The following is a 25,454-nucleotide window of genomic DNA, read 5'->3' on the forward strand; positions in this document are numbered from 1 at the left end:
ATATGCCACCTTGTATGAGCACCGTGTATAATACATGGCAGATGAACTAAATGTTCATCTTGTTGCCTTTAAAAGCAGGTACCACTATTGAAAGTTTGCCTATGCTTCACAGAATACTACCACTTCAGAGCTGGCCTTCTTCAGGAACTACATTAATTAGGAAATTTAATCACCTAATTAGCTTAGCAACTACAACCATCCCAACGAAAGCAAAAGGTCGGAAAGAAACGGTAGTTCAACATGCCTAGCTTGGGTTGATGTGACTCCATTTGGTTCTGGGAATAGCGGGCTTAGATTAGCTAGTGCTAGGCCTTGACCAAGACTTTTGTGGCACTTAAAATCACTAGTGGACTAGGAACAGTGGTCCAACAACAACACTATAATGGCCAGTTAAAAAATTAGATAAAATTGTTGAAAAAACATAATATTATAGCTTGACAGAAGTAAAGATTAAAGTATCACTTTGATCGATTTAAGTGTCGCAAACTGCGGTCCAATATGACAACCTTCAATTCAAGGATAAGAAGAATCCTGTTAAACAAAATTATGCATTTGTCATAGAGGAAGCCTGTCTATATGAAAGGAAAGAACTCACTACTGTTTATATTATCTGCTACAGATGATTGCAATTCCCGTCATTCAACAGCACAAGGGAAAACATATACCAAATTAGACCCCTAGCATCAGATGTACATATCGTAAGACCCCTATGCTTATGTTATATGTGACATTCGTAATTATTGCACATATTAAAAGACCCTTAGAATCCAAGGTCCGCTGTACCACCCCATACCATCTGGTACAGGACGTACCGTACCATACCGGAAGGAAACCGGCACAAAACTCAACTTTGAATTAGTACAAGCCCCCTTCCGCCCCGTACCGAGGCGTATTGACCTGTTCCGAGGTGTACCGACCTGTTCCGAGCCGTACCAAGGTGCATACCAATCCGTACTGAAGCGTACCGACTTGTATTGAAGTGTACTGGATAAAAATTTGGCTAGAAAACTATTTCGATACATGATACATATCGTGCCGTACCGACCATACCATACCGAACCGGTAAAGTACCGATACGGTACTCGGTACCGAGATTGTGGACCTTGCTAGAATCAGATCCCTATGCTTCTGTTATATTGAATGCCACATCACTATCAGGTTACCTTATCATTAAAAGAATTCTAAACAGAATTTTTATCAATATTTTGTAGTTCAAAAATAGGTTAAAGAGAATCAGAAGGCTTTTCAAAAAATTATACAGATTTTTAGATGTAGACTTCTTTGCACTTATTGGTCTGTAGTTCTCTGTTAGAGTTAAGCACCTTGGTGCAAAAAGTTCTCCATACCAGGCATTTAGTAATTTTTTCTCACATTTTATTTAGCAGCAACATGGATACCAAGTTATAGTAAATAAAGAGCTTTCTAAATGCTTCCCATTTTATGCATGATAGTGGAGCTAAACAATTTTATGGCCATTGAAATAAACCAAGATTGGTGTTTGCGAGGTGTTTGAGCATGACAAGCAGCAATCCAAAATTCAATAAGAAAAGCAATATTAAGCACATATAATGTTCAAGTTGTTAACTGCATCATGAATTTTTAAATAAAGCGTGTATTACAATTCATAAACAAATACCAGAAAGCACCCGAAACTTTCCACAAAGACTGCATATGTCTGATACAGGATGGAGTTAACAACACATTTGTAGCAGGAAGGGAAAAGTGAACTTCCGAGGAATACTAAGCATCAATTATGTGGTTCAACCATTCAAGTATTTCTAACTTCATGTTTCCTCAATCACGATCCTCGTGCAATGTTGACAGTGAATAAGTTGCAAAGACCTAAAATTCTGGTCACAGCAATGTTCTATGTAGGAATCATATAACTGTGCAGATGAAATATCAATCATCTTGAACATTATCTGACATTATCTGACCATATAGAACTGGATAGACCTTACTACTCTCCATGTCTGTATTAAGGTACATTTTTTACAATAACGGAGATCTCACAATCTGGGTTCAAGTAAAAAAAACCTAAGAAAGACCAGACCATAACACAAATTATCAATCTGTAATCAACAAGACTGCTTTATCTATATGAGGCTATCTAGCATGTCAATGAAATTAAATCAAGAACACAAAACTATGAAGAAAAGCTACACAGTTCTCTGTTGCTTGCAACCAATAAGAAGAAGGAGTATTTTTTCCAAAAAGGAAGGATATATTTAAATACCTCATAAGTTAATGTACCCCAAGCTGAATTAGGCTGACGAAGTGTGACATTTGAAATGATACCATTAGCAGACAGGATACAAATTGCTCGAGGCCCTTGTTGAGAAAAGGATATGATCTTCATAGTGACATCCTTTAAAGTTAAAAAAAGGGGGTCAATTATTTCAGATAAGAACAACTTAAATGAAAAAAAAGGAAAATCTTATTGCATATATGCAAGAACTGTTTTTACTTCAACAACTGCTTCTAACAACCAGGAACCTCAGCCCTAGCATTAACTTCTATGCGTTCTCATACAAGAACTAAATATTCATTAATTATAAGGTCAAATCTTAATAATATTTAGGAGCAACTTTGAAAAACCTTGTAGAAGCATGTGCTCAATAAGCTCCAATAATAGGTGCCTATATAATGAAAGAGTTTTTTTGCATGTCTACCCTCCTAAATATCCGAAATTGCATAAATACTCTCATAAAGTTCCTATTTGCATGTATACCCTCATCAAACACTTGTTTTGCATATATACCCATGTTTTCTTTTTTTTGCATATGTACCCATATCATCTAATGCCATTAAAATATAAACAGTTTAAAATATACTCAAAACAAAATCCATTAAAAAATAATAAAAACTCGGCTAGGACTTGCCAAGTCTTTCATGACTCCATTGAATTGACAAGTTAAAAAAAGGCCAAGTAGTACTGTCAGTTTTTCTTTGTTTAAGATCTTAATTTGGTCAAGTTGACAAAGTTAAGATCTTAAAGACAATGTGACTTGGTCTTTATTTTGACTCGCCGATCCAACGGAATGATGAAAGACTTGGCAAGTCTCAAACGAGTTTTGATCATTTTTAATAGATTTTCTTGAGTATATACCCTCCTAAATATGTAAAATTATATGAATACCCTCACAAAGTTGCTATTTGCATATTTACACTTATAAATTTCTTTTTTGCATGTCTATTCATAAAGGTATTTTAGTTATTTTTAATTTTAAACCTTCTATTTTTTAACGACATTAGATGGTATGAGTACATATGCAAAAAAAAGAAAAAGAAAAGGGTATACATGCAAAACAAGTGTTTTATAAGGGCATATATGTAAATAGCAACTTTACGAGGATATTAATACAATTTTGAATATTTAAAAGGGTATACGCATAAAACTCTAAAAGAGAACTAACTGATACTGTATCATTCTTTTCAAACTTAAACAGACATCATCCACATATCATATATAAAACATCTACAGAGAAGAAAGACAAGTTGGTGTTAATCTACACTCACGATGTAGTCTGAAACATGTTTACTTCACAACCTAATGTCAAGCAAATTCCATGAATCACATTGTAGATTCTCTTAGTACTAAGTGCATCGGTACAAGTATGTATAGAAACTAAGAAAGGCATGTAGTGGTAATATGGCATGGTCGAATATCATTTCAAGGATACAAAACATGCCTCTTGTGATGTCGAATTCAATCAATAGCGATTAACCAGCTCTAGGCACTGATTCAAGGACCTTTACTAAAGGGCGATAACAATTATTGTCCTTGGGGAGGGAGAAGGGATTTGATAACACCCAAAAAAGGAAAAGATTATTAGGATTTCTTTTCCTTTTGGCTAGGCCCTTTAGGAAATGTAATGGATGTTGGCTATTGGAGTATAGATGCACAACAATGCTAATTTACTTTTAATGTAGTCCTATTTAGGAGAACATAGGTGGCCCCTTAGTTGTTATGAGACAATAAATAACTGGCTACCGGTTCACTATTTCTAGAGCCTAGTTAGAGTAGGAAATAGATATAATTGAATCTGGCTGGTTGGTTTTGGGTTTTGTTAATTTCCTTTCGCAGATTCCTTGTTGGGCGGGATTTGTGACCAGTGAACCTATTAAAGAGTACACATACATGGCTATAGAGTGGGATTTCTGGAAAGGACAGTGATATGGTACACCGAGGTGGACTAGAACTTTTGGTCCAGCCATCTTACTCTGCATTGAATCCTCATCAAACATCTGCAAAAAAGAAAAAATAATGTAATAGTCAATTATGATAGTGAAACACATGGAATGATGGATCATTATTCGTAAAGGAGTAAGGTGGGCGGACTGAAAGTTCTAGGATACCCAGGTGTGCTGTATCATTATTTTGGCAGAAGTTGCAGGCAGAGAACTTTAGTGAAAGCAAGAAAGCCTGCAGGCTACTCTTTCCTTTTTCTTCTTATTCTACTTCCTAATGTTCTCAATCTTCTTCTATTCCTTTCCATTTTCCCCAATTATTTCTTTTTTTTTAAAATTTATTTCTCATGTTACATTGTGAAGTAATGCATTTTTATCAGATCTGGCAAACAGAAGAGATCCTATTGGTGGCAGATTGGTATTTAAAATTGTTATAGACTAGGCAGACTGTTAGTGGACAGACCAAATACAATTAGATAATACAGATTGAATGTTGACCCAATGGATTGATTTTGATGAGTACAAAATGTTTGAGTATAATGATTGTATTCATGGAGTAGTTAATTTGTTTTATAGGAAGCTCATTGAGGTTGAAAGGCTAGAGAAGCATAGAGAAGTTCTTTGAAGAGTTTAGGAAGTTTTATAGTGGATAAGTCGACCCTGGAGAATCATGAGTCGACTCTTGTGGAGTACGAGTCGACCCCAGCACAAGTGGAGTCAACCCTAGAATGACCGCAAACAGAAAACAGAAGCAGTAAAAATTAACCCTTTCGTAAGTCAACCCTAGCGGATCACGAGTCCACCCCAAGCAAACTCGAGTCGATCACAAAGTTAAACAAGTTGACCCCACATTGACCATAGGCGAAAGATAGAGCGCAGCAAAAACAAATACTTTCTCGAGTCGACCCCTAAAGAAGAGTCGAGTCTTGAAGAAGTTGAGTCGACCCGCCTGCGCCTGACAACAGTAGCAACTAGTTTTTCTGCAAAACCAGAATGATTGTTTTTACTCCCAACGGCTATTTTAGCCTCTCTAACAGCTAGAAACGTCTTCCAACCGGTTTTCGAAAATATAAATGCATGGGAACACCCAAGGAAGACAAGAAGAAGAAAGAGGATTAAGGAGAGTGAGTGGATGAGGTAAAGAAAAAGTAATACAAGTTAACCACCACTTCTAGCACTGGAACTTGAGGATCAATCTGAAAATGATCATTCAAAGCCTCCACCCGCTTAAGAGAGAGCTTTCAAATATCGATAGAGAAGAGAGCTTCAACTCTTATCATTGAGTAAACCCCACAAGATCAAAAGCGAGCAAGAAAGGGAAAGGGAAAGAGCTGAATTGTATTCATCAAGATCTTAACTTCAGAGCAATCAAACTCGAGCGGCAATGGAAAAAATCCAACTTTCGTAAGGTTACTTTCTATCTTTTGTGCACAAGATTAGGAAATCTCGCTGTGGGGTTTTGGTGTAGCTGACACTATGAAAAATCAATAACTTTAAGGTTTTGCTGTACCATGAAATAGCAGACTCGCGTCAGTTGACATGAAAAATCGACTAGTTTTGCCGAGCTTGAAAATCAACAAGGGAGTTCCCAAGTGTTGGAACTAAGTTGTTAGTTGTACCAACAAAATAATTTGCTGGTTTGGTTTATTGCCAAAAAAGCAACTAGGTTTAGTTATAGCTCGGAAAACAACTGTGTTGTAATCTGTTCATAGATTACAGTAAAATTTCTAAAAAGAAAGCCTTGGGAGTGGACTAGGATTTGAGTTTGGCTCCGACCATTATAAAATCTGTGTTCAGTTATTTGATTATCACTCATTTAGCTGTACATACTTAAGTTTCGATAAGTTTATTCAAACATTGTTAAAATTTGTAAAAAGTGTTAAAAACCCAAGTCGCCCTTCCTCTTGGATGTATCTTACACAACAATTGGTATCAAGCGGGTGTTTCTTTATCTTTGTAGACCTAACCATCTGGAGCTCAAGATCCATATGGCAACTCTTGAATGTCTTTTGCTGAAGGACACCCTTTGTAAGCCTCTTTTTCAGTGGATTTGATTACACCTATTGGAAGGCCCAAATGAAAAATTTTTATTGAAGCAAGAAAATATGATTTATGGAAAATGATAGTACATGCCCACACACACCCGCTAAAATATAAATGGAGTTCATATTCCCAAATATGAAAGTGAATATGACAATAATGAAAAAAATTAGCTCAATTGAATGCAAAGGAGTGAATATACTTATTGTGCATTAGTGAAAATAAATTTAATAGAATTTGTACATATTGTTCTGCAAAGAAAATTTAGGATAAATTGAAAATAATCTATGAAGAAACTAATATGTGAAAGAATCAAAAAAAGATCATCTGCCATTCTTCAAGCCATTGAGGATCATGTTGAGCTTAAGTGAAGCAAGTGGGCTCGACAAAGATAGTGGAAGCCACAAATGTCAAAGGATATTTGTGTTAAAGTGACATCACTTGAGCATGCCATCTGGAAGCGTGTGGCATATGATGACCACTAATGTGAGAAGAAAAAGTCACAGTTCAGAAGCAACAAGTTCAGCAGTGGCTTTAGAACATAGGTCAAATATTGTGGTTAGGTCATTATCGTGGTTTGTAAAGAATTGGGCTGAGTTTGAGAACGAGTTGGAGATACGATGGATTGATGTAGTTGATGTCAACTGGTCATTAGGCTCGGGTGCAATCCATGATAAAGAAAGAGCATTAGGAGAACTACTAGTTGACTCAAAAGTGTCACTACAGAGTTCTATACATAAGGAAAATTGTCTCATCAAAGATAACATCAAAGATATGAAAATGTGCCCAGAAGAGAATGATAGCACCAGTACCCATGAAAACCTATAGGATAACCAAAAAAGACACATGGAAGAAAATAAAATTCTAATTATTTTTATTATAGAATGAAGATAGGAAAAACATAAGGAGCAAAAAATACAAAGAAAATTATAATCTAGCTTTTTATTAAACAATTTTTTCTAAGATGAAGAAAATGGAGCGTACGTGTGGGTAAACGATTAATAAGAAAATTAGTTGTTTCAAAGGCCGTATCCCAAATTTAGATTGATTGGGCAAGGAGAGCAAGATCTACTTCTATTAATAGCGGTGTTTGCGCTCTGCAACCTCATTTAGTTTATGTATGAAGGCATGGGAAGCGATGACTAATTCCATGATCATTTAATTCTTGTTGAAACGATTGCGATTGAAAATCACAAGCACAATTAGTTTGAGAAATTTAATTTTACATTGTAAAATATTTTGAACAAGCAACTAAAAAATATGGAAGACATAATAAATGTCAGAATGATTTTTGATGGATAATTCTAGGAGAAACGATTAAATCTAAAAAATGTATATAATACTAATACCCAAAATGCGATTAATAAGAGAAGGCCCAACATATCAGTATACACAAGTTCAAGAAGAGAAGATCTAGAATAAGAGTGTAAAAAAGGATAGAGAGTGACTCTTACTTAATTGACATGTAGAAAATTGAAACTTTGTTATTGTTATGAAATTCAGACATGAGTTTATAAGAATTCTAGAAACAATGAGCATAGAAGCATGACCAAGATGTGATGCCAAACAATTAAGAAATACTAATTGACATAGCATATGCAATAAAAGCCTTCTGGTGACACTCCGAGATGAGAAACAGTAAACTCCATCCCTAAACATGCCCTTAAGGAGGGCTTGAACGGAGGTGAGATCCTTCATACAAAAATTGTCAGGATGAAACTCAAAATAACAGAAATCATCATGTGTGAATTGAGATATAGATAAATTTTTTTGATGATTTGAGAGCATATAAAATATTATTAAATTGGAAAGGACGAGTATAAGTGTACAAAAGAGAGTGACAAATGGTTTTTATAGCCAAACGTAAGCCGTCTCCTATGGTAACCTAGTCGGAACCACTATAGTCAGAGCTAAGATGAAGATTGGACAAATGTGGAGTCATGTGATGGGCACATGTATCTGTGTACCATATTGGATCATTTATGGCACCAACATTGCTTGTGGAGAAGCAACTTCTGCTTGATAGAATTGATCGAAATGATGGTAATACTTCAAGGCCGTGTGCCCATATTTGCGGCAGACTTGACAATGTAACTTATTTTGAGTTTGGCCATTAATAGTATTTGGAGTCTTAAGTCACAGCCCTTCTAGTGATAAGGTCCCTATGAAGAAAAGGTAGATGCTCCATCATTAGAGAAATTATGCGCTGACTGTTGGGGCTGCTGCGGCGGACCTCGTTAGCTGCCTTTTTGCACATAATTTGCAGTGGGTGCAATCCCATCCATAGTCGAATGAGTTTTGGAAGTTTGAAGTCTTAGTCGGGTGTCATATTGGAGCAGAATGCTATATAGTTCTTCAAAACTAGCAGCAATGCTCGTGGTAAGGAGTGTAGAGATGAGGTGTTTGTACTCTTGACCATGGCCGAGCAAGATTTGATAGCATAAATTGACAAGCGATACCAGTCTATTAATGGCAGCCAAGTTGTCCGATATCTTCTTTCCCTATTGTAGATAATCCTTCATAGAGAGGGAGCCCTTATTAAGAGCATAGAGATCCATCATAAGAGTATTGTAATGTGCTTCACTCTAGATGGCATAAAGCCATTTGAGAGCAAGCCAAACATCTCGTGCATGTGGCAACCCGACAACATAAACCATCATAGCATCAGATATGTTGTTGAGAAGCCACGCCATAGCGCTTTGATCACAGAGAAGCCATGACTCATAAGCTGGATTAGATGTTGACTTCTCTATTCTTCCATCATCAGAAGTTGTGACAATCGTTGGAGGTGGAGGCAAGGTCGTGCCATCTATAAGATCCCATAGTCAGTTGCCTATTAAGAGAGGTTGAATACGTCCCTTTCAGGTAATAAAATTATTCCAATTAACTTGAACAGCAATTGAAGGCAGAGTAATAGATATAGGCATGAAGTTGGAGGAGGATGCAATGGAGATAGCTAAGGTTGAAGGCTTCGATACCATGTAGGAAAGAAGAATACGTGGAAAACAAAAATATTGTAGAAAACTTTTTCTACCTCAATCTTGTGAGGTGATCATCATGTAAATTTATAATTGAAAATGCACAAGAGATTACAACTAGGATGAGACAAAGATAGAAAGAAATAACAAACGGATCTCTAGGATCAATCCAAAATTAATGCTATTCAAAATTCAAAATTCAAAATTCAAAATTTCTAAAATCATGGATCCATGATATGTTGCTCGATATGGGGTTAAGATGAAGATATTGTGGGTTGAGATGAAGATATGGCCAACAAAAGTTAAGTTGCACACAAAAATTTATAAGACCTATGTGTGTTTGCACATGTTTCTCTTTTCAATTCTCCCAAGCCCATCAGTGCAATTATAGTCTAAGAATCTATCACAAACCAAAGTTGGCCAGAATTTCAATTATTGACATTATTCTTAATTCCCAAGTAAAACATTGCTATGTGCTAAGTTGCAAAGAATGTGGCTTGGGGAATTATTAGGAACTAGCAAGATTGTTTTTGGACCAAATATGAACAGGGATGGACTAGGTATAAATGTTGAAACCTTAAGCAAAATTTTGGATTTAAGAATTCTTTAATTATCATTGTTAAAAAGTTATAAAATTATGTCAAAGATGCGTTTTACCCATAAAGAAAAAGAAATATATGACTAAAATATCTATGATATTACGTCAACATAATTCCTCGAATCCTTGAAGTAGGGTAAGGGATAATACATGCCACCAAAAAACTATTTATTACTTCCAAAATTCATCTACAAAATTCTTCATTGCTAAATTCTATGCATCTAACAAGGACAAGATAAAATAAAAGCAGCCACTCGATGAACGGCATCAATACTGCTATTTACTCTAATAACATAAGACTACTGGCTTTCTCCAAGGTAGAACTGTTCATGGGCTAAGATAGGTCATGCTCGAGTTGGGCTTTGCTTGAAGATCAACACAATTTAGTTAGGCCCATGCTGTCCCAGCCTGGCCTTCGACCTATCTTCCCAGTCCAAAGTCATGCCATTACTCAAGCTTCGGACTTTTGGACCCGGCAGCGTCGGAATTCATGACCAATTTTAAATTTTTTTTAATATTAAAATATTTAAATTATTTAAAAAAGTTAAAGATGAATAATTAAATATTTTCAACAACTTGCACATGTCTATTATCCCATTAAGTTCACATATCAATAATAATTGTCAATTAAATCCATAAATACTTCAATATAAACAAATAACACAAGAAAAAATAAAAAAATATGGCCAGGCTCGAGTCGGGCTTTAATTCCCAAGCCCATGTCCGGCTTGTTTACTAAACAGACCTATTTTCCTAGCCCAGCCTATTCTGCCAAGCCTAAAACCTTAGCTCAAGCTGTTCAAAGGCTTTAGGCTCAAGCGGGCAGGGGCGAAGAGCGAGGAGTCAGAAGTCGGACTAGGCGGGCCACCCGGCGTGGGAATAGGTCTCTCCAAGGTATGACGGGCAAGAAGCAATAGATGATTAGTGAGAAAGGAAACTAGGAAGACAAGAAGAAATTCCATGAGATGCTCCACCAAAGACATAAGGTAAGCAAAACCAAAATGCCAATCCACAGCCCAATGCAAATGAATAATTCATCTAAAAAACTAACTTCCAACATCATCATGAGTTTCATATATTTTAGGTTAATCTACCCAACAGAAAACAAAGAACTTCTTGACCTTCTAATTTAAAGATCTCATATGGTTTACCCTACTCATGAGAAATAACTAAATGAACTTGATTTGTGACACCACCATATAAATAATTAACTTTTCCATACAAGTTTTCTATAAATGAACTTAAGTGAAATCATGTATTATTGTTTAAAGAATGCAATAGAGCCACAAAGCATAACAGCTTGCGGAAAAATGTCAAAGAAAGTTATCATGATTATTAACAAACTTAATTCTGAATTCCTTAACTGCAAGAGAAGTATGAGACAGTAACAACAGTCGGCAACATCACTTTGCTGAAAGCATGCACATTAAAACAGATCAACTTATATCATGTATTTAATGATGTATTTCAGATAACCTAACTCAAGGATCCTGATTGGTACATGAAAGCAAGCAACCTAGCAATAAAATCCTCTAAGATAAGTTGTGGAGTGATTGATTATAATCCTATTTAATTTTGATGAGCTCAAAGCATTTGAGTATATCTTATACTAATGAATTCAATCTAGTGTTTCAGCCAATATTTGTGAATTTATGGTTAAGTGTCTCTAGCTTTGGTTCAATACATTTTGGCTAAGTATGGAAATCAGTTTGAACCAAAGTCTGAGCCTCGAGTCGACTCCGGAAGATTATGAGTCGACTCCAAGTGTTTCAGAAGCACTGACACATGCTCGAAGTCGACTCCGGTACACTACGAGTCGACTCCGACTGAGAACTGACAGAAAGACAGAAAGCTGATTTTTAGACACTGTCAGCGAGTCGACTCCAGAAGGGTTCGAGTCGACTCCGACAGTTGCCGAGTCGACTCCAGACGTTTCCGAGTCGACTCCAAAGGGTAACAGAAGAAAGACAGAACAATGTATTTCAGACGCCTGCAACCGAGTCGACTCCAGAAAATTACGAGTCGACTCCGAAGTTTGGCGAGTCGACTCCTAGTTAAGTACGAGTCGACTCTCAGAGGAAAGCAAGACTCCGCGGGCAGAACACAGAGAACCGTTTTCGGATTCTGAGAGCCGAGTCGACTCCAACAAAGTGCAAGTCGACTCCGAGGCAGTTCAACTCAAAGCACAGAGAAACAGTTTTCGGGTTCTGAGAGCCGAGCCGACTCCAAGTACTCCCGAGTCGACTCCCAAGTCAGCCGAGTCGACCCCAACAAAGTGCGAGTCGACTCCGAGGCAGTTCAACTCAACACAGAGAGTCAGTTTACGGGCTCTGAGAGCCGAGTCGACTCCAAGGTGATCCGAGTCGACTCGAGAAAGAAATACAGAAAAACAGATCTCTGAAACCCTGAGAACGAGTCGTCTCCGAAGGGCCGAGTCATCTCCAGACTTTGGCGAGTCAACTCCAGGATTGGCCGAGTCGACTCCAGAACGGGACAGCACTTTAATTCAAATCCTAAACAGTGACGAGTCGTCTCCAGTAAAGTGTGAGTCGACTCCAGCAAACAGCCGAGTCGACTCCAGATCGAGCGAGTCGACTCTGATCCCAACGGATACACTGTCAGGAGTTGCAGAACGGCCACAAAAAGGTGTCTAACGGCTAGTTTTCAAGGTGGACTGCTTAAATAGCCAGAGTAAACAGTAGTAGACATCAAGAGAGCTATTTCCCATTCAAACAAAAAGGGATTTTTACCTACCAAGGCTCTCAAGAGTAAATACAAGAGAAAGAAGGAAAAAGCGCATTCAACTCCATCCAACCAACGTTCTCCTTCGCATTCAAAGCTCCCTTCTGACAGCAAATCTTCAGCCACATTCAAGAGGAGTTGAAGAGTTTGAGAAGCCCCTTTCTCCACCTCCAAAAATCTGTTTGAGGGCTTCTAACTCTTCTTTGTTTATATTGTTTAAATACGCTTTTCAAGAAGCTATCTTTTTACTTGTTTCAAACTGTTTTTCTTACTTGATTCAATCAGGGGATTGAATCAAGGGTGTTAAGGTTGGTTGGTTAGCCTAGGGTAAAACCAACGTGTAAGGGTTCGATTGTGATCCCGAAAAAACAATCGGGTGGTTTCTAGTCGGTGAGCCTGTGAAAACCGACCGAGTTCGTTGTGATCTCGTTAAAACAACAAGTTGGGTTGTGAGCTTGTAAAACAACTGGCTGTAATCCGAGGGATTATAGTGAACTCCAAAGTGAAGCTTGGGGAGTGGACGTAGGAGCAAGGGTTAGCTCCGAACCACTATAAAATCTCTTGTGTTTGTGATTGTTTCATTGTCTCTTCCATTCCCTTCATTCACTGCATATAGTAACTAATTAATCCACTTGCAATAAGTTTTAATTAGTTACTCACAAAGTTTTTAATTGCAATAAATACTTAAAACCCAATTCACCCCCCTCTTGGGGTTGTCTTTTTGGGCAACAAGTGGTATCAGAGCCGGAACTCTTCTATCAAAAGAGTAAAAGATCAAAATGACAACCCCATTTGGATCTTCTCATATTGAGGGGCAATCCACCCATAGACCTCCATTCTTTAATGGAACCGACTACTCCTATTGGAAGGCTAGGATGAGAATATTTATCCAAGCTCAAGACTATGAGATTTGGAGCACTATAGTTAATGGATCATACACCCCTATCTATTTTTGTAAAGGGTGTTACTATACTCAAACTTGAAAAAGATTGGGATGACAATGATATTAGGAAGGCACAACTAAACGCCAAAGCAATGAATGTGCTTTATTGTGCCTTAGACCGTAATGAATTCAATAGAGTCTCAACTTGTAATTCTGCAAAAGAAATATGGGATAGGCTTGAAGTGACCCACGAAGGCAGGAATCAAGTAAAAGAATCTAAAATAAACATACTAGTTCATAGGATAGGCTTGAAGTGATCCACGAAGGCACGAATCAAGTAAAAGAATCTAAAATAAACATACTAGTTCATAAATATGAACTATTTAAGATGGAATCTAATGAAACTATCACTTGCATGTTTACTAGATTTACTGATATTGTCAATGGCCTAAAAGCCTTGGCAAAATTATACTAACAGTGACCTTGTCAGGAAGATTCTTCGATGTTTGCCAAGATCATGGGAGGCCAAGGTAACGGCAATTCAAGAAGCCAAGGACTTGAACAAGCTTCCACTTGAGGAGCTTCTTGGATCCCTAATGACGCACGAGCTCACAATGAAACAACACAGCGAAGAAGAATCCTCTCATAAGAAAAAGATAATAGCTCTCAAATCTACTTCTTCTAACAAGGATTTATCTTGCCAGTAGCAGCAGTGAAGAAGAAGATCATGAGGGAGATGATGATGAGGCTCTTCTCGTGCGAAAGTTCAGAAAATTCATCAACCGAAAGAAGTCCTTTCATCAGAGGAGAGGTCCCTCAAGTTCCTACTACAAGGATAAAGGTAAGGGAAAGGGAAAATGAAGGAATCGGATGCTAATGAATGCAAGAAGCCGGGACATTTCAGAGCTGACTGTCCTTTGCTCAAGAAGGCCAGCAAATATAAGAAAAAAAAATTCCTCGTCTCCACCTTATCGGATTCCGATTCATCATCATCATCATCGGATGAGGAACAAGAGAAAAATGCCAACTTCTGTTTTATGGCGAACGAAAATGACGGTAACATCTGAAACGCATTTAAATTTTACCTTTGATGAATTGTATGATGCGTTTAATGAATTAAGTGATGAATATAAGACAATAAATCTTAAGAATAAAGAGCTAAAACTAACCAATCAATCTCACTTCCATAAATACGATAAATTAGTTAAGGATAAAGATTTTATCATTAAAGAAAATTTAGAACTTAAAACAAGCAAGCAAATGTTAATTCAAAAAACTAATACCTTAATTAAAGATAACGAAAAACTAACCAAGGAAATTTCAGAACTTAAAAACGATAAACAAACTATAAGAGATAATCTCACAAAAGACTTAAACATACTAAAAACAGAAAAACAAAAGTTGGCACAAGAACTTGAAAAATACAAACCTTTTGTAGAAAAGTTTACATATAGTTCTGAAAAATTGGAAATGATACTTAATAATCAACGAGCTGGTTTAGGGTATAAACCTAAGAATAAGCAAAAGCTCCTTAGTAATTTTTTTTGTGAAAGCAGGGAAAAGCAAAATTAAGAATATAACCTGTTTTTGCTGTGGAAAACAGGACATAAAGCTAATGTGTGTGACCATAGAAAAGGAAAAGCTAAAAGAAAAATTAAAAAGGTTTGGATTCCAAAAGGAACCAACATTACTAACCATGAAGGACCCAAGAAAACTTGGGTACCTAAAATTGTATGATTTCCTTGTGTAGGAGTGTCTTGCAGCCAAGGTCGACAAAAACTGTTGGTACTTGGATAGTGGCTGCTCAAGACACATGACGGGTGACAAAGACCAATTCTTCACCCTTGAGCCTAAAAAGGGAGGTGCAGTGACATTTGGAGACAATAACCAAGGTCACATCGTTGGTATAGGTAAAGTACAAATCACCTCCTCAACCTTTGTTGATAATGTACGATTTGTAGATGGTCTTAAGCATAACTTACTTAGCATAAGTCAATTATGTGATAGGGGTTTTGATGTTCTGTTTAAGCCAACCCTATGCATCATAGCCAACACAATTGACAATAGCTTAGTATTCAAAGGAATAAGACGTGGAAATGTGTACGTAGTAGATCTTGAAGATCTTGCCAAAAATAACCCTTGCTTAGTAGCTAGTAATACTAAGGCTAATAATATAAGTTGGCTATGGCATCGTAAGTTAGGTCATGCAAGTATGGATACAATATTAAAACTAGTTAAAAAAGATTCTGTAATAGGTTTGCCAAAACTAAAATTTGAGAAAAATAAAATTTGTGAAGCGTGTCAATATGGCAAACAATCTAGGAGCTCTTTTAAATCCATAAATTGTGTCACTACTACTAGACCCCTTGAACTACTACACATGGATCTATTTGGACCAACTAGAACTACAAGTCTTGGTGGAAACAAGTATGGCCTTGTCATTGTAGATGATTTTTCTAGATACACATGGGTCATGTTCTTAGCTCATAAAGATGAAGCATTTTCTGTGTTTAAGAAATTTCATAAGGAAGTTACTAATTCAAGAAGTGCTTCAGTTATAGCTATTAGGAGTGATCATGGAACGGAATTTGAAAATCATCTATTTGACGAATTTTGTAGTCAAAAGGGGATAACTCATAATTTCTCTGCACCTAGGACACCACAACAAAATGGAGTTGTAGAAAGAAAGAATAGAACCCTAGAGAAAATGGCTAGAACCATGTTATGTGAAAGTAACCTCCCTAAGTATTTTTGGGGAAAAGCCATTAATACATCATGTCATATACTAAATAGAGTTTTATTTAGACCCATTATAATAAAAACACCTTATGAACTTTGAAAAAATAGAAAGCCCAAAGTAAACTATTTTCATGTCTTTGGATGTAGGTGTTTCATTCATAATATGGCAAGGATAACTTAGGTAAATTTGATTCTAAATCTGATAAAGGTATCTTTTTGGGATATTCTACATCAAGTAAAGCATATAGAGTATTTAACAAAAGAAACCTTGTTATTGAAGAGTCTATACATGTTGTTTTTGATGATACTAATGATATCTATTCTAGCAAGAGAGTTGCTCCTGATGATGATGCAGAAATTATTGAAGAAAAGATTGATGAGATGACATTACAAGAAGATGAACAAAAGCTAATTGGAAATGCATCAACAAGCCAAGAGGCAATTGTGGATCATGGGCTGACTAAGGCTTGGAGGTATGCTCATGGGCATCCTAAGGAATTAATTTTAGATGATCCATCTCAACCTGTTAGAACTAGAGCATCTCTTAGGAACTTAAATAATCATCTAGCATTTGTCTCACACTTTGAACCTAAAAACATAGAAGAAGCTGAAAATGATGTAAATTGGATAAATGCAATGCAAGAAGAACTAAACCAATTCACTAGAAACAAAGTATGGAACCTAGTTGAACGACCCTCTGAATACTCAATAATAGGAACCAAATGGATATATAAAAATAAACTTGATGAACATGGAATCGTGATTAGGAACAAGGCTAGACTAGTAGCAAAAGGCTATAATCAAGAAGAAGGTATAGACTTTGATGAAACTTTCGCTCCTGTAGCTAGACTTGAAGCAATTAGATTGTTACTAGCATTTGCATGCTCTAAAGACTTCAAATTATTTCAAATGGATGTAAAAAGTGCCTTTTTGAATGGGTATATTAATGAGGAGGTGTATGTAGAACAACCTCCTGGTTTTGAAAATCATCAATATCCCAATCATGTGTATAAATTAAACAAAGCACTTTATGGTTTGAAACAAGCACCTAGAGCATGGTATGAAAGACTTAGCAAATTTCTGTTAGACCATGAATTCTCTAGAGGGAACGTTGATACAACATTGTTTTTAAAAAGGAAAAACAAAGATATGTTAGTAGTTCAGATTTATGTAGATGATATTATTTTCGGTGCTACTAACAATCGCCTCTGCGAAGAATTTGCTGACCTAATGCAGAGTGAATTTGAAATGAGCATGATGGAAAAGCTGAACTATTTCCTCGGGCTCCAAATCAAACAATCTGAAGAAGGGATCTTCATCAATCAAGCTAAATACATCAAGGAGATGCTTAAGAAGTTTGATATGGAAGGAAACAAGTCAATCAGCATACCCATGAGTTCATCATGCAAACTAGACCAAGATGAATAAGGTAAATCAGTAGATCAAAAGATGTATAGAGATATGATAGGATCTTTATTATATCTCACTGCAAGTAGACCTGATATCATGTTTAGTGTATGCATGTGTGCTAGATATCAATCTAATCCTAAGGAATCACATTTAATCGCAGTTAAGAGAATTTTTAAAATACCTAATAGGAACAAAAAATATAGGTTTATTGTACTTTAAAGAATCTAGCATAAACTTAATAGGGTATACAGATTCAAGACTTTGCTGGTTGTAAACTTGATAGAAAAAGCACCAGCGGGTCATGTCAATTCTTAGAAGAAAATTTAATCTCTTGGTTTAGCAAGAAACAAAACTCGGTTGCACTATCTACGGCGGAAGCCGAATATGTTGCTGCCGGGAGTTGTTGTGCTCAAATCTTGTGGATTAAACAACAACTTGAAGATTATGGCATTAAACAAGATAAAATTTCCCATTAATTGTGATAATACAAGTGCCATTAATCTAACTAAAAATCCAATTCAGCACTCAAGAACTAAACACATTGAGATAAGACATCATTTCATAAGAGATCATGTACTGAATGGTGATGTGACACTTCAATTTGTGTGTACTGATGATCAACTTGCTGATATCTTTACAAAACCTCTAAGTGAGGATCGATTTTGCATACTTCGAAGAGGGTTAGGAGTGATTGATCCATTCTCGTGATACTCTCCTCTAGTTCATAGATTTTGAGGATTAGTCTATGGTGGACATAGGACTTCTTATCTATGATCATCAAATCAGTTCCTAAATCCTGGATAAGTCCATAACTCTCTTTTGTGGCACGAAAATAACATGATTTTTGGGTGTGTGCCAGAGTTCGAGTCGACTCGGACACATTTTAGAGTCGGCTCATGTGGGAGTCGACTCGCGCATATTTTGGAGTCGACTCGAGGTCGAGTCGACTCGCGACTTACTGGAGTCGACTCGAGGTCGGAAATCCGATGTTTTAACCCTAATCGAAACGTTCAATCCCCACTTCTATTCACAGCCGACACTGTTCCAAAACCCTAGAGCCGTCTCCGACCTCGTCTCCGACCCATTCTAGATCTTCTCCATCGAGTTTTCCTCCATTTTCCTAGTTCTTCTCCCGTGTTTAGGTCAAAAATGCCTAGGAAAGCAGTTGTCCCAAGCCGGAAGAGACCTATCTCTGCGAGCGGGGCCGAGCGACGGTCAAAGGCTCGGAACGAACCCGCGAGGCCACCACCTCCGGTTTCTTCCCTGCCTAGGCCGGTTCCCTCGCGTCCGTGCGCCGGGAGGGCAGTCTCCACCGGGAGGAAAGTCAACTTTGACTTCCTCTCCCGGAAAGGCTTCACCCTAGGGCATCGTCTTAGGGTACAAGGGCTAGAGTTTTTCTGTTCCTTAGACCTCCCAACTTATCCGGGGTTAGTTAGGAAATTTTATGGGACTGTAGCCCGGGGTAGTGGTGGTATCCAGGGAACCGTAGCGGGTGTCCCTATATTCATCTCGGAGGACTCCATTGCTCAAGTCCTCCATCTTTCCCAAGAAGGGATCTCTCCCAGTCACCCTCTTGATAGGACTGAGGCCCTTACAGCAGTCTTAGGGAGTCCTCCACAGTCCCCCATAGAGGAGGTGTTCGCAAATCAGCTGTCGGCTGAAATGCGGCTTCTCCTTAGTGTTATCTCTAGGACTCTCTTCCCAAAGACTGGGAGGTTTGACTTTATCTCCGAGAGGGACCTAGCCCTGATGTACCATATACTCCAGGACACTCCTATCAACTTCCCTAAACTTATCTACGAATATATCTGTGAACCCCTAGATAAGCCGAGGTTGAGTCTCCCCTACGGTATGCTTTTCACTCTCATCTTTAGGGAGTTAGATGTACCTATTCCTGAGGGGGAACCCTCTCGCTCACTGCGTCACACAGATTGCATGGGTGAGGGGACTCTTCATCGGATGGGATTTCATAGAGTAGAGGGAGTCTGGGTACGGAGACCATCCACTTCATCTGACCCAACCACTCATCACTCTCCTGCCTCTGACCATGACCAGGACCACCATACAGATCTACCCACCCATCCTTCTACCTCTGGTCCTGCACATACAGAGCCCTCCACCTCCACTGCCCCATCTACTCAGCAGCAGCCACTGGAGGTCCGCATATCTTCTGAGCAGCTCCGAGAGTTGCGGCAGGAGATAGTGAGGGATTTGAGAGATGATTTGCTGAGGGAGCTCCGAGGTCCTTCTAATGCTCCCTCCACCGAGATTGTTCCCACCCTAGCAGCAGTAGCCGAGATGACTGCGCACTTGAGGGAGGAGATATCAAATGTGCGCAGCCTGGTCCAAGCTCAATACTGGAACATGAGTGACGTCAAGGACGACACGAAGAAGATGCGAGACGACATCAGACATGAGCTAGGGAGCCAGAGCCAGGGTGCCGAGAGACTAGCCCATGCACTGCTCTCCAGGTTGGACACCCTCCAGGAGAGTGTGAACAACATTTCTACGATTCAGTCTAGAACCACCTCGGAGATACTCGAACAACTGGGAAACATCAATGAGGGATTAAGCATGGTCATCAAACACACTAGACTGAGCAAGGGAGCCACATCCTCCACCACAAAGAAACCCTAGTGTTGTTTGTTCTTTTTACTTTATAATGTACAGTCCCTTGAGGACTCACTTGATATGTAATCACACTTGTACTCAAATTTGAATTAAATACAATGAGTAGAAATTCTTTTCAAAATTGTGCATTCTTGAGTTCTTGTACTTTTCTGTGCTTTCTGCCTTTTTGCTATAATGACAAAAAGGGGGAGAAAATATATTGAATTGAAATGTAAAGGGAATCAATAAAAAGAAAATTCTTAAAGCACAAAGTAATTTGTTCTAAGTGGATTCGATACCTCGAGGCTCATTATCTCTTTGTTGGGGCTCCTAAAGGAGTAATCTCCAGAATCCATTCAAGGGATATTCGGAGATTAGTTGAATCATACTCAAGAACAAATTGGCAGATTTTCCCTCTAAAACCTAAAATTTAAGCTCAAAAGCTTCAAGACATTAAAAGAAAATTCAGAGAATCTAAACAAAATTGAATGCATATGTTGAGGGGGAGAATCTAAAATCTTAAGAAAGCAAATTCATTAAATACATATAAGCCAAATAATTGATTGCATGACATGAAGGCTTATATAATTCCAAATGAAAGGGGGAGCTTTAACTTCAGGATTTACTGTTTCACACCTTTCAATTATGGATAAATTAAATGACTAGACACTTGAATTCATTTCAAAACTTTATTATAAATCTCCTTTTGGTTGAGCAATTCACTTTATAAATACTCAATGTTTGTCATCATCAAAAAGGGGAGATTGTGGAGTGATTGATTATAACCCTATTTGATTTTGATGAGCTCAAAGCATTTGAGTATATCTTATACTAATGAATTCAATCTAGTGTTTCAGCCAAATATTTGTGAATTTATGGTTAAGTGTCTCTAGCTTTGGTTCAATACATTTTGGCTAAGTATGAAAATCAGTTTGAACCAAAGTCTGAAGCTCGAGTCGACTTCGGAAGATTACGAGTCGACTCCAAGTGTTTCAGAAGCACTGGCACATGCTCGAGTCGACTCCGGTACACTACGAGTCGACTCCGACTGAGAACTGACAGAAAGACAGAAAGCTGATTTTCAGACACTGTCAGCGAGTCGACTCCAGAAGGGTTCGAGTCAATTCCGACAGTTGCCGAGTCGACTCCCGACGTTTCCGAGTCGACTCCAAAGGGTAACAGAAGAAAGACAGAACAATGTATTTCAGACCCTGCAACCGAGTCGGCTCCAGAAAATTACGAGTCGACTCCGAAGTTTGGCGAGTCGACTCCTAGTTAAGTACGAGTCGACTCTCAGAGGAAAGCAAGACTCCGCGGCAGAACACAGAGAAACAGTTTTCGGATTCTGAGAGCCGAGTCGACTCCAACAAAGTGCGAGTCGACTCCGAGGCAGTTCAACTCAAAGCACAGAGAAACAGTTTTCGGGTTCTGAGAGCCGAGCCGACTCCAAGTACTCCCGAGTCGACTCCCAAGTCAGCCGAGTCGACCCCAACAAAGTACGAGTCGACTCCGAGACAGTTCAACTCAAACACAGAGAGTCAGTTTACGGGCTCTGAGAGCCGAGTCGACTCCAAGGTGATCCGAGTCGACTCGAGAAAGAAATACAGAAAAACAAATCTCTGGAACCCTGAGAACGAGTCGTCTCCGAAGGGCCGAGTCATCTCCAGACTTTGGCGAGTCGACTCCAAGATTGGCCGAGTCGACTCCAGAACGGGACAGCACTTTAATTCAAATCCTGAACAGTGGGCGAGTCGTCTCCAGTAAAGTGTGAGTCGACTCCAGCAACAGCCGAGTCGACTCCAGATCGAGCGAGTCGACTCCGATCCCAACGGATACACTGTCAGGAGTTGCAGAGTGTGCAGAACGGCCACAAAAAGGTGTCAAACGGCTAGTTTTCAAGGTGGACTGCTTAAATAGCCAGAGTAAACAGTAGTAGACATCAAGAGAGCTATTCCATTCAAACAAAAAGGGATTTCCACCTACCAAAGGCTCTCAAGAGTAAATACAAGAGAAAGAAGGAAAAAGCGCATTCAACTCCATCCAACCAACGTTCTCCTTCGCATTCAAAGCTCCCCTTCTGACAGCAAATCTTCAGCACATTCAAGAGGAGTTGAAGAGTTTGAGAAGTCCCTTTCTCCACCTCCAAAAATCTGTTTGAGGGCTTCTAACTCTTCTTTGTTTATATTGTTTAAATACGCTTTTCAAGAAGCTATCTTTTTACTTGTTTCAAACTGTTTTTTCTTACTTGATTCAATCAGGGGATTGAATCAAGGGTGTTAAGGTTGGTTGGTTAGCCTAGGGTAAAACCAACGTGTAAGGGTTCGATTGTGATCCCGGAAAAACAATCGGGTGGTTCTAGTCGGTGAGCCTGTGAAAACCGACCGAGTTCGTTGTGATCTCGTAAAACAACAAGTTGGGTTGTGAGCTTGTAAAACAACCGGCTGTAATCCGAGGGATTATAGTGAACTCCCAAGTGAAGCTTGGGGAGTGGACGTAGGAGCAAGGGTTAGCTCCGAACCACTATAAAATCTCTTGTGTTTGTGATTGTTTCATTGTCTCTTCCATTCCCTTCATTCACTGCATATAACTAATTAATCCACTTGCAATAAGTTTTAATTAGTTACTCACAAGGTTTTTAATTGCAATAATTACTTAAAACCCAATTCACCCCCCCCCCCCCCTCTTGGGTTGTCTTTTTGGGCAACAATAAGGTTAATAAGTGCACTAGTAATTTAATTATGACAGGAAATCATGGCAATGACATTATGAGCCATTTGATATGTCATGTCACACAAGAAATGCGATAATGCAAAAATGGCAAAGAAGTTACTTGAAAGAACGAGGTGACAAAAAAGAATCAAATTAATAGATGACAAACTAGTTAGAATGGAGATTTAATATTACTAATAGCATCAATATGAATTTCACAAATACTCCATACACCCTAGTGCCCTTTCCACTTGAATATACGGAACACAAGATTTAAGGAACATCTATAAATACAATATTTAAAATTATAATACCTCACCAGCTGCAGCAGTGATGACATGAGGTGTGAAATTTGCACCAGCAGAGCATGCAACCATTTCACCTGCAAAGAATGTTCAGTAAAAATAGCAAATTTGTAATGAAACCCTAGGGTATGGACTCATGTGATAGATAAAAAAAATTAAGGAAAAAAGAAAAGTCTGCTACTAAATGGATAAAATCACTATCAAATATATGAAAAAAAATGCATCTGTAATTCTGTGTAGTGATATAGCTGCCTGCTTTGGTGAGGGCAACTATAGGGGCGGAAAATGTAACTTATCACTTATGTGGTTTAATCACATCCAACCAGGGAATATCATTGTAATTTTCCTAATGCTTAGAAAGAGTCCAGAGGAACAGGGAAAACCAACAGTTGAATCCAGGGAATTATCTCTAAAGAGCATGGAAAGCCTAATAAGAGAAATCGAAGATTTGATTCAGGGAGTTGTATTTTTCTTTAGAGTGAAATAAAACCAGAGAGCCTAATAAAAATACAACCTCACAAATTATAAATGATTAATTGGATTCAAAACACTTGGCTTCAGAATTGTGGAGAAGGAACATGAGTACTGGTTCAGCATATAGAACAACAAGACCAACATGTGGATTATTTCATCAACAGAAACTATATCAAATATCTTCCTCTAATTTGTGGGGTCCCATCACTGACACTAGAGCACCAAGCCTATCTTGACAACCATTTGATAAATTGTAACTTAAACTAACTATTTCATGCCTGATTCTGATTCTAACAGCCCAAAAGGTGGGTAGCTCCTATCTTAACCCAATATAATGATCACTCCTGATTTCCTATTTCCTAAGTTCTCTTCTAAGGCCTGACCAACGAGGACTCTGGAAGATTCAGAATCCTCGAACCCCGCAAAATTTGGCCTTTTCCGCAAGAACAAACCCCATTTCGGGAAAGAGATCTCATTTGTAGGTCCCACACACTAATTCCCAAAACCCTGTATCAGCACTCCAATCTGAAAGGTCCCAACCAAATTCAACTGTCATGAGAAAGAGAGAAAGAGAGAGCAGTCCCAACCAAATTCAACTGCCATGAGAGAGAGAGAGAGAAAGAGACAGGCAGACAAACATTTACATATCTGCAGGCCACTAATTTCCAGGAAACTACGGACCTGAAACCAACTGCAGTTGAAGAAACTTAAGCTGCCGTAAAAATCGAATCTTGAGCTTAATTACAACTAAAATCAGCCTCTAACAACAAAACCGCAACCTTCAAATAAGTTTTCAAATAATAAGCCAAAACATCCGAAAAAACACAGGAAGGTAAAAGAGAGAGAGAAATTACTCAAAATTTCAAAGTAGAACTGGAGAAAGATGGAGCTTTGGCACACAATACCTAAAGATTCCAGCTCGACTCCGCGCTGCGCTTTCTTCACGAAATCCCCCGGCCGCCCTCTACCCCGCTTCATCCCCGGATTCGAATGGTACTCACCAGGAGGAACCGACGCCGAGATGGGCATCGGGCTCAGAGGCATGATCAAGCTCCCGTCTGGCCTGTACTTCCTCGGCCTCCCTCTCTTCTTCTTCACCATCCCCGTGGCCGCGCTCCCCGGCACCGGCTCCATCACCACCGCCCCAGGCGGTGGCGCAGTCGTCACTCCTCCCGCCTGGCTAGGGCCCTCGCTCGCCGCCCTCGTTGCCACCGCTGCCTGCGCCGGAGGCGGTGGCTGCGGTGGTTGGTAGCTCCCCGCCGCCTCCGCCGGCAGCGTCACCGCCGGCGCCGGCGCCCCAGATGTCATGCCTTCCCTCCCTTCCATGCATAGATAAGCCCCCAAAATCCCTAGCAAACCCCTTTCACTGCTAAACGGGTCAAGAAAGAGCGCCTGATCGCGCTTCCAGATTGCGTCTTCCCCGCTCTATCAAGCTTCCGCCGTTGGAGAGCAGAAGAGAACTTGAGTGACCAAGCTCCAAACTCGTCGCCGAGACCGTTTCCTTTTTTTTCTCTTAAATTTTATATTTTGCGGCTTTGTCGGACCGGCTCCCAACTTCTCTTCGAGCGGTCGGAAAACCGGTTTTTCAACGCCAGCGTGTCGGTAAACCGCTTCCGACTTCGTCGCGCCCCGGCGGTTTCGGCGATCCTCGAAAGCCGCTTGCCGGAACCCGGAGAGAAGCGAAGGGAAAGGAACGGGTAAGAGACAGGGGAGAGAAAATGAATAATAGAGATAAATAATAGAATATATGAACAAATGGAAGACAATTACGAAAT

At 39.0% G+C, this 25,454-nt stretch overlaps 1 protein-coding gene across 2 annotated transcripts in view; it reads right to left on the bottom strand.

Moving 5' to 3' along the window:
* LOC103697946 (AT-hook motif nuclear-localized protein 1-like) overlaps positions 1-25,381 on the bottom strand; it is a 35,261-nt gene extending 9,880 nt beyond the window's left edge. Inside the window, exons 1-4 of one of the 2 annotated variants that reach the window (XM_039118479.1) lie at positions 24,585-25,381; positions 23,215-23,282; positions 4,142-4,248; positions 2,237-2,368 (exon numbers count right to left, since the gene is read on the bottom strand). In XM_039118479.1, coding sequence (XP_038974407.1) covers positions 2,356-2,368; positions 4,142-4,248; positions 23,215-23,282; positions 24,585-25,005 — 609 coding nt within the window. In that variant the 5' untranslated portion in view covers positions 25,006-25,381 and the 3' untranslated portion in view covers positions 2,237-2,355. The remainder of the gene's footprint in view (positions 1-2,236; positions 2,369-4,141; positions 4,249-23,214; positions 23,283-24,584) is intronic. The other variant, XM_039118478.1, reaches the window with a different exon arrangement.
* Positions 25,382-25,454: the final 73 nt, after the last annotated feature.

This window comes from Phoenix dactylifera, unplaced genomic scaffold, assembly GCF_009389715.1.
Source record: "Phoenix dactylifera cultivar Barhee BC4 unplaced genomic scaffold, palm_55x_up_171113_PBpolish2nd_filt_p 000356F, whole genome shotgun sequence".
In the NCBI taxonomy this organism is placed as follows: domain Eukaryota; kingdom Viridiplantae; phylum Streptophyta; class Magnoliopsida; order Arecales; family Arecaceae; genus Phoenix; species Phoenix dactylifera.